Source organism: Solanum dulcamara, chromosome 7 (genome assembly GCF_947179165.1).
Source record: "Solanum dulcamara chromosome 7, daSolDulc1.2, whole genome shotgun sequence".
NCBI classification, from domain to species: Eukaryota; Viridiplantae; Streptophyta; class Magnoliopsida; order Solanales; family Solanaceae; genus Solanum; species Solanum dulcamara.
The window spans coordinates 445,906-461,018 of NC_077243.1; the positions used below are offsets into that span (position 1 = coordinate 445,906).

The 15,113-nt window shown below is 37.6% G+C and overlaps 2 protein-coding genes across 3 annotated transcripts; both read left to right on the forward strand.

Annotated features, from left to right (window-relative positions):
* The first annotated feature begins 280 nt into the window (after positions 1 to 280).
* Positions 281 to 10,188, forward strand: LOC129894177 (DNA-dependent metalloprotease WSS1-like). 2 transcript variants are annotated; one of them, XM_055969735.1, is made up of 6 exons: positions 281 to 409; positions 7,992 to 8,048; positions 8,229 to 8,425; positions 8,552 to 8,747; positions 9,039 to 9,449; positions 9,715 to 10,188. In XM_055969735.1, exons 2-6 carry the CDS (start codon positions 8,010 to 8,012, stop codon positions 9,898 to 9,900), a joined length of 1,029 nt encoding a protein of 342 aa, XP_055825710.1. In that variant the 5' UTR covers positions 281 to 409; positions 7,992 to 8,009; the 3' UTR covers positions 9,901 to 10,188. The 2 variants fall into 2 exon arrangements, with proteins under 2 accessions (XP_055825710.1, XP_055825711.1); XM_055969736.1 differs by lacking the exon at positions 7,992 to 8,048 and having other exon boundaries at positions 283 to 409.
* Positions 10,189 to 11,640: 1,452 nt separating this feature from the next.
* LOC129894448 (mitogen-activated protein kinase kinase 5) lies at positions 11,641 to 13,645 on the forward strand. Its single transcript, XM_055970155.1, has one exon. The coding sequence runs from the start codon at positions 11,846 to 11,848 to the stop codon at positions 12,983 to 12,985; it is 1,140 nt and encodes a 379-aa protein (XP_055826130.1). The 5' UTR covers positions 11,641 to 11,845; the 3' UTR covers positions 12,986 to 13,645.
* Positions 13,646 to 15,113: the final 1,468 nt, after the last annotated feature.

Consider the following 15,113-nt stretch of genomic DNA (forward strand, 5'->3'; position numbering starts at 1 on the left):
ATTTATATAATTGAGTTATTTTTGTATAAACTCGAAATAACGAATTTATACAAACACAAACATTTAACCTTTAAACAATTATACAAATTATATTATATAAAATTACATTATACAATATTTATACAAACTCGAATCATAATTAACGCTAAATATTAATAGCAAATTATAAATTAATTAAACTATAATTATACTAACTAATTAACTAGTGACGTAATTTTCCTTACAACAAACCAAAGACCAAAAGCAATTGGGGCGGAAGTAGATGGGCTGGACTAGTTTTTTCCGGTCTGAAAGAAAGGTATTAGATTACCCGGGCGGGTCCACACTGGATGAAGTGAATTCAGAATAGTAGCAAAAAAATCCACACGTTTTCCCCCACATTCCCAGTTCCGACTAACCGGCGACTCAGGTAAGCCTTAAACCTCTGTGTTTTACTGTAAATTTGAGTTTTATTTTTTGGTATCTGATAACCCAATTGTTCGTTGTTTCAAAGTTATTCTGCACGATCACAGTAAAAGAAGGTTTTGTTTATTTCAGTGATTGCGAAATTTACTTCTGTTGAATATTGGCCATATTCTGAAAGATGGTGGCTTCAATTATGCAGTTACTTAAAGGGATGCTCTATGCATAAGCAATTTTGTAATGATGAATAGCAGTTAGTTAATTCTTACATATACTAAAAGATGAACGCACAATGCTCATGCAATGTTGGGCAAAAGAAACTGGGATTTGGAGTACTTAATTGTTGTGTCTGTATATGTTGTGAGTTGTTTCTATTTCTATATCCCGCAGCTGCAATATACATGTCTGTTTTCCCCCTATTATGCATTGGCATATTGAGGAGATCGAGGTTTCTCCCTGTGAATAGATATTCAGGGCCTCTAGGCGTCTAATAAAATATTTAATGATATATCTTTGGCCAAATTTAACGTGATAATTGTTTAGGAGATTTTGAAAGTGAGACTCGTCATTCCTAATTGTGAAGACTTTGTGAGCTGGCCAGCTTACTCCTAACGATTACTCACTGGATTTATATGTTATGCTTCCAAGGACACATTTTTATTTCTTTCCTCTCACTTAAAGGTTAACAATTTCACAGGAAGAAACAAGAGTTGCCAGAACACCTAGGAACTTAAATAGCTAGAAAATTTATCTGTTAAATGCTAAAGCAAGCATATGAAATTCATCTAGCAGCACATTAGAGCCAACTCAGTCTCTAGCCTTGTAATCTTTCCATTTTGTCCCCTTTATTTTCTGGCAAATGTATGTGTTTGGTTTCTTCTTCTTCTTCTTGAGGCGTGGACATATTCCCATGCCCCTTATGTGATAATGCATGTCCATCAGTCATATTGGATACATGTAATGGTGACAATATGTTCAAACTTCAAATTTACTTCCCGTCTTGAGTTGTAAAACAAAACTCAGTATTTTAGGAAGTCTCACATGATGGTCCCGTATAGAGGCTTCTAGGTGGTTGGTATTGAACTGAGGATTGACTACCCTCTATCCTGGAGAGCCTCTACTTAGGTAAATTCATCTCATTGCCTTTTCTTTCGGAGAGAATTGTGATGAGTTGAAGATCAAATAAGTAGTTTTCAAAGAGGGAGTTCACTAGTTGGCTTCCCAAGTGGCCCTATCCCGTGATAGGGCTTTGGATCCCCAAAATTCATATGCAAGATGATCCCCTTATTTCCTTCTGTCCATACTATATATCCTCTCTCTTTTTACATCCTGTATAACTTCCCCCAAAATAACAAAGAGCTTCTGTCTTCCATATAATCCTGTGTGGCTTAATGTTATCTTGCATCTAGCTCGTTGCTTGTTGAAGTATGTTATTCAAATAATATTAGTTTTAGGGAATCCTTGCAGCAAAGTCATCTGAATTTCTAGTTTTGACCATAAAAGTATTGTTTCAGGTAGTATTTTTCGGGGGAGGACCCTAAAAATATTGTTGTACTGCCCATGTGGCCCATTGTAGCAAATTGAGTTCTCCAAGTTACTCGCACCGTAGCAATTTAATTTCTCCAAGTACGTTATTACTTTAAAGGCTTATATATAGCCTTGTACTTATATGAAAGAATGCACATCAGAAAAGGGAAAAGAAAAGACACTTGCTCCTCTATCTCTCTCTGCCTCTTTTTGTTATTTTAGTTTAGTACTCTGTTTTTATTTTATAACACGTTATTAGCACTAGACTTTGCCATCTCGAGCAAATATTTTGAAAGCATCGAAGGTACAAATTTTCTTTTCTTAATTAATGACAAATCTTTAAAGCTACCTGTCTTGGGTGCTTGATGGTGAATTTATCTTGATGCAATGGGTTTGACAGACACCATCAGAGATAAAAATCAGGCATCAAATCAAGACCGTGCCAAGGCAATGATTTGTTGCATGATTTTTATCTTTGATGGTGTCTGCTAAACCAATCGCATCAAGATAAATTTCAGCATCAAGCACCCAAGACGGGTAACTTTTGCCTGATATATCTAGAGCCAAAAGTTCATATTTAGAAAGATTTGTCATTAATTAAGAAAAGAAAGTCCGTACCTTGGATGCTTTCAAAATATTTGCTTGAGATGGTAGAGTCTCGTGCTAATAACGTGTTATAAAATAAAAATGGATTAGTAAACTAAAATAACAAGAAGAGACAGAGAGAGAAAGGAGCAAGTGTCTTTTCTTTTCCCTTTAATGATATGCATTCTTTTATACAAGTACATGGTTATATATAAGCCTTTTAAAGTGATAAAGTACTTGGAGAGATCAAATTGCTACCGTGTGAGTAACTTGGAGAACTCAATTTGCTACAACAGGTGGGCCACATGTGTGGGATCCATCCCATACAATTAGTCAATAATAGCTGCAAATCATTGCAGAATTGTCAAAGGCAGCAAATGTATTCTTGCTGTAAAATCTGAATTGTCAACAAATGTTGGCAAACGGTTTTTGACTTGTTAATTGCCATGATGTCATCAGTGACATCAAAGGGCAAATTTTTCTCCTATAAATAAGAGCCCTCAGCTCATTTGTTAGATACCAATTCACAGAAAGAAAATATTTAGAGAGTTGTGAGATTTCCGTAGACTATATATAATAAAATAGTCTGTGAAGAAAAATAGAGTGTGAACGATATTTTTAGTAAGGTGTGAGATCAAAAGAATGTTATTCCTTTTGAGTGTGTGGTAATCATTTTTGAGTATTGTACTTAGTACTACTCAGTGTAAAATTTCGTATTATATTGATATCAGTTGCTCCTCTTGGCCCGTATTTTTTTTTCCTTATTTATAAGGGTTTTCACGTAAAATTTTTGGTGTCATTATTGTTCTATTTTATTTCTACTATTTTGATCACATATATTTTTGTGTTAGTCCGATTTTCCTAACAACATGGGCGTCCAAGCAAGGTTTTATCTGAGTATGCTCTGTGGTTGCAGCATAGTTTGAACTTCCACATCAGAAAAGATTTACTTTGATTTGCTATAGTTGTATTTTTTGGGGGAAAACGATGGAAGCCAACACTAGTAGAATGGTTATTTTGAATGGTATTAATTATGCCATTTGAAAGGGTAAAATGGAAGACTTGCTTTATGGCAAGAATTTTTATCAATCAGTCTTTATCACTGTAAAGCCTGATAATAAAATAGATGAAGAGTAAAATTTGTTCCACAGACAAGTGTGTGGATATATTAGACAAGTGTGTGGATATATTAGGCAATGGATTGACGGAAGACTAGGAACAATAAAATATTCTTAATAAAGCAAATGTTAAGTTTAAAATATCAAGATGGTTCTCTGATGACAGATCACCTGAATAATTTTCAGGGAATCATGATCCATTATTTGCTATGGGCATTAAATTTGACGAAGAAATTCAAGGCTTACTTCTATTTGGTTCCCTACCAGATTCTTGGGAAATATTTAGAACTTTATTGTCAAATTCTGCTTCGGATGGTATGATCTCTATGGATTCCGCCATGAGTAGTGTCTTGAACGAAGAAATGAGAAGAAAATCTTAAGGTTCTTCTTCTTCTTCATCGGATGTCCTGGTAACTGGCTCCAGGGGAAGAAATAAATATCGTGGTTCTCAAAATAGGGAACATACCAGAAGCAAATCCAGAGACAGACTTATGAATATTGAGTGCTATCATTGTGGCATGAAAGGGCACACAAAGAGGTTCTGTCGAAAATTGAAAAGGGAGAACAAAGAAAAAGAGGAAAATAAAAAAGATGGCAATGAAAATTGCCTAGTCACCGTCTCTATCGAAGAATATGTTACAGTCCTTAATGCAGATCTAATAAATATTACTTGTGATGAGTCAAGCTGGGTTGTGGACACTGGCGCCGCATCTCATGTGACATCAAGGAAGTAATTTTTCTCTTCCTATATTCCCAGTGACTTTGTAACCTTGAGTATGGGTAATGAGACTGTATCTACGGTGGTTGGTGTTGGTACAATCTGTTTGAAAACTAGTATTGGAACTAAACTAGTTTTGAATAATGTAAAACATGCACTTGATGTTTGTTTGCACCTAATTTCTGTTGGTGTTCTAGATGATGAAGAATATGTTAGTACCAATGGCGGTGGAAAATGGAAACTCATCAAGGGTTTCTTGGTTGTGGCTCGTGGCAACAAATGTCGTGGTCTATACTGGACTACGACTTCTACTTGTGCCAATATGGTGAATGCAATTGAGACTGATAACTCCTCAACATTATGGCACAAGAGGCTTAGCCACATCAGTGAGAAAAGACTTAATTTTCTAGCCAAGAAGAAATTGCTGTCAGATTTTCAAACTGCTAAATTAGAAAAGTGTGAGCACTGCTTGGCTGGAAAACAAAATAGAGTTTCCTTTAAGTCTAATCCTTCTTCAAGAAAGACAGAGTTGCTTGAGTTGAAGACAAGGACAGTGGGTGGTGCATTCTATTTTGCCACTTTTATTGATGACTGCTCAAGAAAGCTTTGGGCCTATGTCTTGAAGACTAAAGACCAAGTGTTGGGTGTCTTTAAACAGTTTCAGGCTTCGGTTGAAAGAGAAATCGAAAGGAAACCGAAATGTATTCGTGCTGATAATGGTGGTGAATATTGTAGACCATTTGACGAATGCTGTAAGCATCAATGTATTAGACACCAAAAGACTCCTCCTAAGACTCCTCAGCTTAATGGATTGGCTGAGAGGATGAACAGGACCTTGATGGAAAGAGTTGGATGTTTGCTTTCTGAAGCAAAGTTGCCGAACTCCTTTTGGGGTGAGGCCTTATTGACCGTTGCACATGTTATTAAATTATCTCCTGCTGTTGCTTTGCAAAATGATGTTCCAAGTAGAGTTTGGTATGAAAAAGATGTTTCCTATGACCATTTGAAAGTATTTGGCTGCAAAGCCTTTGTACATGTGTCCGAAGATGAGAGGTCAAAGTTAGATGCCAAGACAAGGCAGTGCATCTTTGTTGGATATGGCCTTGATGAATTTGGTTATAGGCTATATGATCCAATTGAGAAGAAGCTTGTGAGAAGTCGCGATGTGGTTTTCATGGAAAATCAAACCATTGAAGATATAGACAAAGCGGAGAAACTAAAATCTTCAAGTTCAGATGGAGTAGTCCATCTTGATCAAGTTCCTCATACAAATGTGAATGACGTTGGTGGGCTTGATGATCATGGTGAGGCTCAGAATCAAGTCCCAGATCAATATGTTGATGTTGATGATAACAATGATGTTGTTATTGATGATGCTCCGGCTCATGAAGTTGTGGACGAATCAAATATTCCTCTTAGGAGGTCCACAAGACAGCGTATTCCTTCCCCTCGCTATTCACCTAATGAGAATATGCTACTCACTGATGGAGGTGAACCAGAGTGGTATGAGGAGGCCATGGAAGATGAACATAAGGATCAGTGGATTGAAGCCATGCAAGATGAGATGAAATCTTTGCATGAGAGCCACACTTATGAGTTGGTGAAATTGCCTAAGGGCATGAGAGCTTTGAAGAACAAGTGGGTGTTCAAAGTCAAAGTTGAAGAACACAGCTTGAAGCCCAGATACAAAGCTAGATTGGTTGTTAAAGGATTTGGTCAAAGAAAGGGTATTGACTTTGATGAAATATTTTCTCCTGTTGTGAAAATGTCCTCCATTAGTACAGTTCTTTGTTTAGCTGCTAGTTTTAATTTAGAGATTGAGCAGATGAATGTGAAGACATCTTTTCTTCACGGTGACCTAGAAGAGGAGATTTATATGGAACAACCTGAGGGCTTCAAAGCAAATGTTAGAGAATTTTTTTTGTGCAAACTCAAAAAAAGTCTCTACGGGCTAAATTAAGCTCCTAGACAGTGGTACAAAAAGTTTGAATCTGTTATGGGGGAGCAAGGCTACAAGAAGACTTCTTTAAATCATTGTGTATTTGTACAAAAATTTTCTGACGATGATTTTATCATCCTCCTGCTATATGTGGATGATATGTTGATTGTGGGCAGGAATACTTCCAAAATTGGTGAGTTGCAGAAAGAGTTGTGTAAGTCTTTTGCTATGAAAGACGGGGGTTATGCCAAGCAAATTTTGGGCATGAGAATTACTCGTCTCAGGGATGAAAGGAAGATTTATCTGTCACAAGAGAAGTACATTGAACGTGTACTGGAGTGCTTCAACATAAAGAATGCTAAGCCTGTTAGCACACCTCTTGCTGTTCATATAAAGTTGAGCAAGAAGATGTGTCCTACAGCTCGGGAGAAAAAAGAGAACATGGCCAAAGTTCCATATTCCTCCGTCGTCAGAAGTCTAATGTATGCAATGGTATGGACTAGACCTGATATTGCTCATGTTGTTGGTGTTGTCAGTAGATTTCTCGACAATCCAGAAAAACAACATTGGCAAGCTGTAAAGTGGATACTCAAGTATTTGAGAGGAAGCTCAGATAAATGCTTGTGTTTTGGAGGATCAAATCCAATCTTGAAGGGTTATACAGATGCTGATATGGCAGGTGACCTTGATAACAGAAAATCCACTACTGGATATTTGTTTACTTTTTCAGGAGAGCTATATCATGGCAGTCAAAGTCGAGAAGTGTGTTGCACTGTCTACAACTGAAGCTGAGTATATTGCGGCTACTGAAGCTGGCAAGAAGATGATATGGCTAAAACAATTCCTTCAAGAGTTTGCCTTGCATCAAAAGAAGTATGTCGTCTATTGTGACAGTCAAAGTGCAATAGACTTGAGCAAGAACTCTATGTACCATGCAAGGACAAAACACATAGACGTGAGATATCACTGGATTTGAGAAAAGATAGAAGACGAATCTATTTAGGTTGACAAGATCTCTACAAATGAGAATCCTGCAAATATGCTGACCAAAATGGTAACAAGGGACAAGTTCGAATTGTGCAAAGAACTTGTTGGCATGAGCTCTCTCTGATAAGATGAAGATACCTCCTTTCAGGTGCATGAGACTGGAGGGGGAGATTTGTGGGGTCCATCCCATATAATTAGTCAATAACAGCTGCAAATCATTGCAGAATTGTCAAAGGCAGCAAATGTATTCTTGCTGTAAATATTGAATTGTCAACAAATGTTGGCAAACGGTTTTTGACTTGTTAATTGCCATGATGTCATCAATGACATCAAAGGGCAAATTTTTCTCCTATTAATAAGAGCCCTCAGCTCATTTGTTAGATACCAATTCACACAGAGAAAATATTTAGAGAATTGTGAGGTTTCCGTAGACTATATATAATAAAATAGTCTGTGAAGAAAAATAGAGTGTGAGCGATATTTTTAGTAAGGTGGGAGATCAAAAGAGTGTTATTCCTTTTGAGTGTGTGATAGTCATTTTTGAGTATTGTACTTAGTACTACTCAGTATAAAATTTCTTACTATATTGATATCAGTTGCTCCTCTTGGCCCGTGGTTTTTTTCCTTATTTAAAAGAGTTTCCACGTAAAATTCTTGGTGTAATTATTTTTTCATTTTATTTCTACTATTTTGACCATATATATTTTTGTGTTAGTCCGTTTTTCCTAACAACATGGGCGTCCACCTTCTTATTCAAGGTCTGCAATCTAAGGTACCTGTTAGTTTACCAATAGAAATTGTATATGTCAACCAAAAAAGAAAGACATTTATTGTGTGTATTCTAGTGAACTTTTACTACCACCTATTGATACTTTATTTCAGTTTGATTCTGTATAATCACGTGATCTTTTTTCTACATCTGACTACTTTGACTTCAATTTGATGTCACCAGGCCCTCCTTATTGTCAGTTGTTGTGGTTTAGCACCACCCTATATGGATCTTAATGATCTGAACAAGGTCTGGGAAGTCAAACCTTTGAAGAAGGTGCGTGATGATGAGGCAAGGGAAATTCTTGAAAATGTAGCAAAACAGGTGCAACCTATAATGCGCAAACGGAAGTGGAAAGTTAAGGTGCTCTCTGAATTTTGGTACTGGCCATTCCTTCCTTTCAGCCTTTGTATTTCCTGACGAGTCTTTAAGTTTAATTCATTTCCTGCTTTTATTTATATCTTATGTTGTTGCTCATGAGCTAATCAGCTAATCTGATTTCACAGTCCTGCCAATCCATCTCTTTTGGGACTGAACATAGGAGGAGGTGCTGAGGTTAAGCTTAGATTGCGCCGACCAAACAATGAGTGGAACTTTTACCCTTATGCTCAAATTCTTGACACCATGCTTCATGAACTCTGCCACAATGAATATGGCCCACATAATACTGACTTTTATAACCTATTGGACGAAATCAGGAAGGTTGTGTCTGCATCAAATTCTTTTTACTTTGTTTGCACCACTTCCGTTTTCTTTTTTGCTTTTCTTACAACTTACCCCTCTAACTATTAGTCTGAAGGAAGCCTGTGTGTGCTGCTCCTCCTAATATGTATTGTTCTTATCTGAAAATATTCCTTCCTAGAAACAGCATAACTGAGTTGAGTTATCCTTGACAATTGTTCTTACCATTTGACATTTGGAAGCATTAGCCCGTATGGGTGAACTTTCCTTCTTTCCTTTGCTAATTTAAACTCTTCCTGCATCCCTTTTCAGGAATGTGAGGAACTTATGGCTAAAGGAATTACAGGTACTGGACAAGGATTTGATCTCCCAGGAAAGCGATTGGGTGGGTTTTCTCGTCAACCTCCGTTGGCATCATTGCAGCAGAAAGCACTGGCTGCTGCAGAAAACAGAGCACGAGTAGAAATACTTTTGTCATCGGGGCCTAAGCGTCTGGGGGGTGATAGTAGCATCAAGGCTGCACTTAGCCCAATTCAGGCTGCTGCGATGGCTGCAGAACGGAGATTACACGATGATCTGTGGTGTGGCTCCAAAATGTTAGAGAGTGAAGGGCCTTCTGAAAGCTCCAAAGCTTCAGCGATACCGGAGTCGCGTCATATTTCAGTTGTAGGAACCGTTTCTAAGATAACGTGGGAATGTTGTGTGTGCACTTTATTGAATCAGGTAATGTTTTTGGCTTTATCCTTGCTCCTGTACCACATAGGAGTTGTATATGTCCTCTTTGAAACGCAGCTCAGTTCCAACCATTTGAACTAAACAACAAGGCACTATCCCTTAAAAAATAGAAAATTTGGCCCAACCAAATGACACCTAGCCAGTTTTGAGATCATTTTCAGACATATCGATCTGATGGGATTTGTCATTGCATTATCTCTGTAACTGTAAAGTCCCCCCACGCTAGCTGATGATATTCATTTCACAATTGCAGCCTCTAGCTCTCCTCTGTGGAGCTTGTGGAACCCCAAAGGACAGAGGACATGAAGCAAAGGTCTGGTCTTGTAAGTTTTGCACGTTGCAAAATAGGCATGGGGTTGAACGGTGCTTAGCTTGTGGAGAGTGGAGATACTCTTATGGTCCACCTGTTTCAACGACAGATCCTCGTATTGGCACCTAAAGCGCAAGAAGTAAAGAATTTTACAGAAATTACAGTCGGACTTTGTTACAGGTCAGATATGATTGATTAAATTAATTGTAAAATGTGTTTTGGTGTAATCAAAGCAGTCGTATTTGCCCACTCTGCTCGAGAAACCATCTGTGTACTTGTGATGAATGAGATGGTACTCATTTAAGGCCAATGATGTTTAGAGAATGGAGAATATGATGATTTTGTATGCAAATTAATATGTACTAAGTCATTTGTCATGAAGTATCAAATGTCGAAGTTACCACATTAATTGTATAAGGTGCTGTAGTACTTTTGAAATATGATTACATACATATAAAAGAAAGGTGCTTTAAGAAAAGCTTTTGTCTGATCTCATTAACATGTTACCGTGTTGACGATAGCACTTTTCCATGTATGCATTGGACAAATACAACGTATAGTATATCTTGATTTTGTTGAGATGCCAACATTATACGCTTTCCCCAGAACCTAGTAATCCTATCTCAATTTGTTACCCCCTGCCAACGAATATACTCCGTCCCGTTCCAAAATAATATTCACCTTTTTTCCCAGTAAAACTACATGATTAGTTTTTTATAACAGCCTATTTGTACGCAACTCGATTAATTCCACGAGTTACCTGCCATCCGGTATCAGGTCACTTTGTCCACATAGCTAAAACAGATGAAAGAAATCACCTAGTGTTGTCATTATTGGGATTTGAACCTAAAATTTTACGGTGCTCACTTCACTTCATTGACTACTAGATTACACCCTTGGATGTTCAAACTAGGTGAATCTTGAACAACATTTTAAGGTGTATTACTTTTTACCTTATTGATATGAGGAAAAATATAATTTATACTATAGTTTTCATATAGTTTTTGAATATTTTAATTCCAATAGAAATATTGAATTAGTCTAATTTAATGTAGCTCTCAATATTAGTTAAATTTACTCTTGACAAGTGAATGTGACAATTTTTGATAAGAAGTATTGTATATCTATGGACCTTGAGTTTTCCATCATTGACATTAATTGGTAAAGAATTGTGGTTGAAACTTGTGATAAGTATAGATAACCTGCTCAACAGTAATATTTAAATGAAGTTTGGTGAAGGAGCTTTATCAGTCATTTTTACTTTTATTTTTTCATGCAACTACAACATGAATTTGCATGGCACGGGACGATGCTTTCAATAACATTTTTTTTTGTATTTAAGACTTGAATCTGAAATTGTGGTCAAAAGTGAAAGAATTTGAATTATCCCACTACAATTCACATTGGTACAAATAAACTGATAGTCATGTGCTTGCGCTGGTAAATATTATACGTGCTTTATTATGTATTTTTTATTTATAAGCTTTTTAAATATACGAGCAACAAGATAATTTCTATCATCATAAAGTGTAAATTTAGTAAAATGAAAAGTTAGTTACTTCAATTTAACAAGTCCAGATCATTAATTGATAACAAAAAGTAAGTTAGATGTCGGTTTTGTGTTTGAAGAAATGAATAATTGAAACATTCATTCAATTTGAATTGTAAATGACCACTATGTTAGAAAAGTGAATGAATTTTCCATAGGAGTTAAAATAAAAGGTAAACCAATAAACAATTGTTTCATAAAAAATAGATTATTTGTTAATGAGGTACTAATAGTAGCATTTACCCTGACCCAAGTTACCTACCCCACGCCCCTACAAATACGTTTACCTTGTATTTTTTTCTTCCTCTCTTCCAAGAAAGTTCTCTCTCAATTTCTGTTTGGATGGCAGCATTTCCTTTTCTCTCGATTTTCTTTCCTCTATTTCCAGCAGCAGCTTAGAAATTAAAATCCCCCCATTTCTCTCTCTCTCTCTCTCTCCCTCTCTTTATAATATAATTGGATTGGAGAGAAAAATCATAAAAACACAATCCAATTCATTTTTCCTCCTAAATCAATCAATCAATCATGCGACCTACTCCACCAGCCGCCAACTCCACCTCCTCCTCCTCCTCCGCCGCCGCCGCTGCATCCATGCCTCCTCCCCCTACCGCCGGCCAACGGAGTCGTCCCCGTCGTCGTACCGATTTGACCCTTCCTCTTCCTCTACGTGACGTTGCTCTTGCTGTTCCTCTCCCTCTTCCTCCCACCTCTGCTCCTTCCTCCTCCTCCTCCTCCTCTTCCTCCCCTCTTCCTACACCTTTACATTTCTCTGAGCTCGAGAGGGTCAATCGCATCGGTAGTGGCACCGGAGGTACTGTTTACAAGGTCCTACATCGTCCCACAGGAAGGCTATATGCTCTCAAAGTTATCTATGGTAACCACGAAGACTCTGTCCGCCTCCAGATGTGCCGTGAGATCGAGATTCTCCGAGATGTAGACAACCCTAACGTGGTTAGGTGTCACGATATGTTCGATCACAACGGCGAAATCCAAGTTCTTCTTGAGTTCATGGATAAAGGATCTCTCGAAGGGAGCCACATCCCTTACGAGCAAGCTCTCTCGGATCTAACACGACAGGTTCTCTCCGGCCTCTATTACCTCCACAGGCGTAAGATTGTTCACAGAGATATCAAACCATCCAACCTCTTAATCAACTCGAGGCGTGAGGTAAAGATTGCAGATTTTGGGGTCTCCAGAGTTCTGGCACAAACTATGGATCCTTGCAATTCGTCAGTGGGTACCATCGCTTACATGAGTCCCGAGAGAATCAACACAGATCTGAATCACGGGCAGTACGACGGATATGCTGGGGACATATGGAGTCTTGGGGTGAGCATCCTAGAGTTCTACTTGGGAAGGTTCCCCTTCTCTGTGGGGAGGCAAGGAGACTGGGCCAGCCTTATGTGCGCCATTTGTATGTCTCAGCCTCCTGAGGCACCACCCACTGCTTCCCGGGAGTTTAGGGAGTTCATTGCCTGCTGTTTGCAGAGGGATCCCGCCAGGCGTTGGACGGCGGTGCAGCTCTTGCGCCATCCCTTCATCACCCAGAATAGCCCAGGCACCACTACCGGTAGCATGCCCCTTCCTGCCACTAACTCACTGAGTAATCAGGTCCATCAGGCACATCAATTGTTACCTCCACCTCCTCATTTTTCTTCTTCTTGACGTTTTAGGTTCGGAGAAATTCCCCCCTCCTCTTTTGTTTTTCTATTTTACTTAATTTCTGGTTTTATTTTGTGTAATCTTAAATGTTGTTACTCTCTATTACTGGGGATGATGGATGGTGGTGGTGAAGGGGTGGTTGGATTTTAATTTCTGGAGAAAGAAAATTGGACAAATGGGGCTGGTTATGATAAAGCTAGAGTCTTTCCATTTTCAGCTGATCAACAATTGTTGTGTTACACTCTATCAGGAGAAAGGAAAGTAGAAATTATGGGTTGCCCCAGCTTAGAGAATCAATTAATGACATCTGATAATATTTGGATATATGTTTTGTCATCTTCAAAAATGAAGTCTTTTATGAAGCCATGGACATATTTAGCTGTAAAGCATCTCCTCCCATGTTGAAGATAAATGACCATGAAAAGTGATGAAGAGAAAGTTTTCCTTATTATATCTTTCCCTCAAGGATGCAATGTCTGTTTTTTTGCTAGTGATTTTGTATTGGATTTGTGCATTGTGTATGTATGGCTATGCTAAATTTGGTGAAGACGGCAGAACAATCAATTGCTTTTATAGGTAGGGTCTAAAGTTTCTCTAGACCTTATGAATTTGTAGTTCAAAGCAATGTTGTGATTGAGATAGATTTAGTTTAATTTTTCAGAAGATCTTGTATGCTAATTGGGGGAAACTAAACTTTTTCTTGTCCAGAGAGAGAGAGAGAGAGAGAGAAGTGTAGCAAGAAGTTGGTAAATGGGAAGAAAATGCCAACACTAAAAAGTAATGCTACTAGCAAGAAAGCTGCAGCTCTCTAGTCTCCCTACGAAGAGGTGAGAGATGAGAGCAATACTCGTTTTTACCTCCTTGTTAGTAGTATGCTTAACTAATAAGTAGTGACTCTACTGAGTAGAGTGATACACTGAGACATTGATAGACCTGTTATTACATCTTCTTTATTTGGTTTGTGTGAATGAAGCCGCCTGCTATTTCGAATAATTGTCACATTATGTACTTTGCCTGCTTGCAAGAATCCCTTTGTTTGAGGTAGTAAGATTTTACATGCTTGGTTAATTTTAGATGATGTATCTTTTGGGGGGAGGAGGGTATATTGCAAGGCTGGAAAAGAGACAGGAATCATTTTAAATCTATCCCTGATTCGAGATTACTAGATTATAATTTCTCATCATCCATAACACCATAATCCTTGTCTGGTTGGAAGATTCTTGTGTTTATTATAGTGGTTGCTTTACGTGACAAAAGCTAGCTTGTTATTTAAGTGAAGAATGAAGACCTAGTAAAGAACAAGTTAAGACGCGGATTTGTTGATCCATTCTATTACCGAGTAACTTGGACTTTAGCACCATGAGTTGGCTATTCTGACCGCATCGATAAAACAGAGTAAAGGATCACTCTCTGTTTTTTTTGAAGAAATAAGCAAAGACTTTTCTTTTGTGGAATATAATATTTGTACCAAAATCATTTGACATGTAAACAAGCCTTTTATTTATACATATACATATATAAAGGTGGAAAAAAGGTGGGGTATGTGAGTACGAGTGAATCTATAAATTTAGTGAATGAATCTCCCAATAATCGCAAAGTTGACATGAATAAAGGCATAAAAGTCGTACCATGTCCCCCCTCTCATATACTCTTTTCTTTTCGATTTTCACCATATGTATAGTCCAAAAGTTGATCATTTTTTCCCTTTTGATAGTTAGTTCGAGAAATGAAGAAATTTTATTCTACTCTTCTTCTCTTATATACTTGATTTCATTTGTTATAATGTTCAACACGCACACCTAGCCTAGTCGACACTTTATACGTTGCGATCAAAAGTCTTGGGAGTAAATAGTTTGAATGTTATTGTGATTGAGCCATGCAATAACAAGTGTCGGCAAACTAGGCTGTTATGAAAAGTCGTTATAGTCACAATCAATTAAGATTTAACACCTCGTTGGGATGCTTGTTACCTTTATTTTTGTTTTGTCCGTCCACAAACCATATCATATCTGGTTAGACTTATGAATTTTGTTAATTTAAATATAATATTTTTTTTATTGTTGTTCAAATTTTTTTGTCTCATATTTACTCGGGTCTCTTATTTTGTGTAATGATTCATTATTTGGTGTGG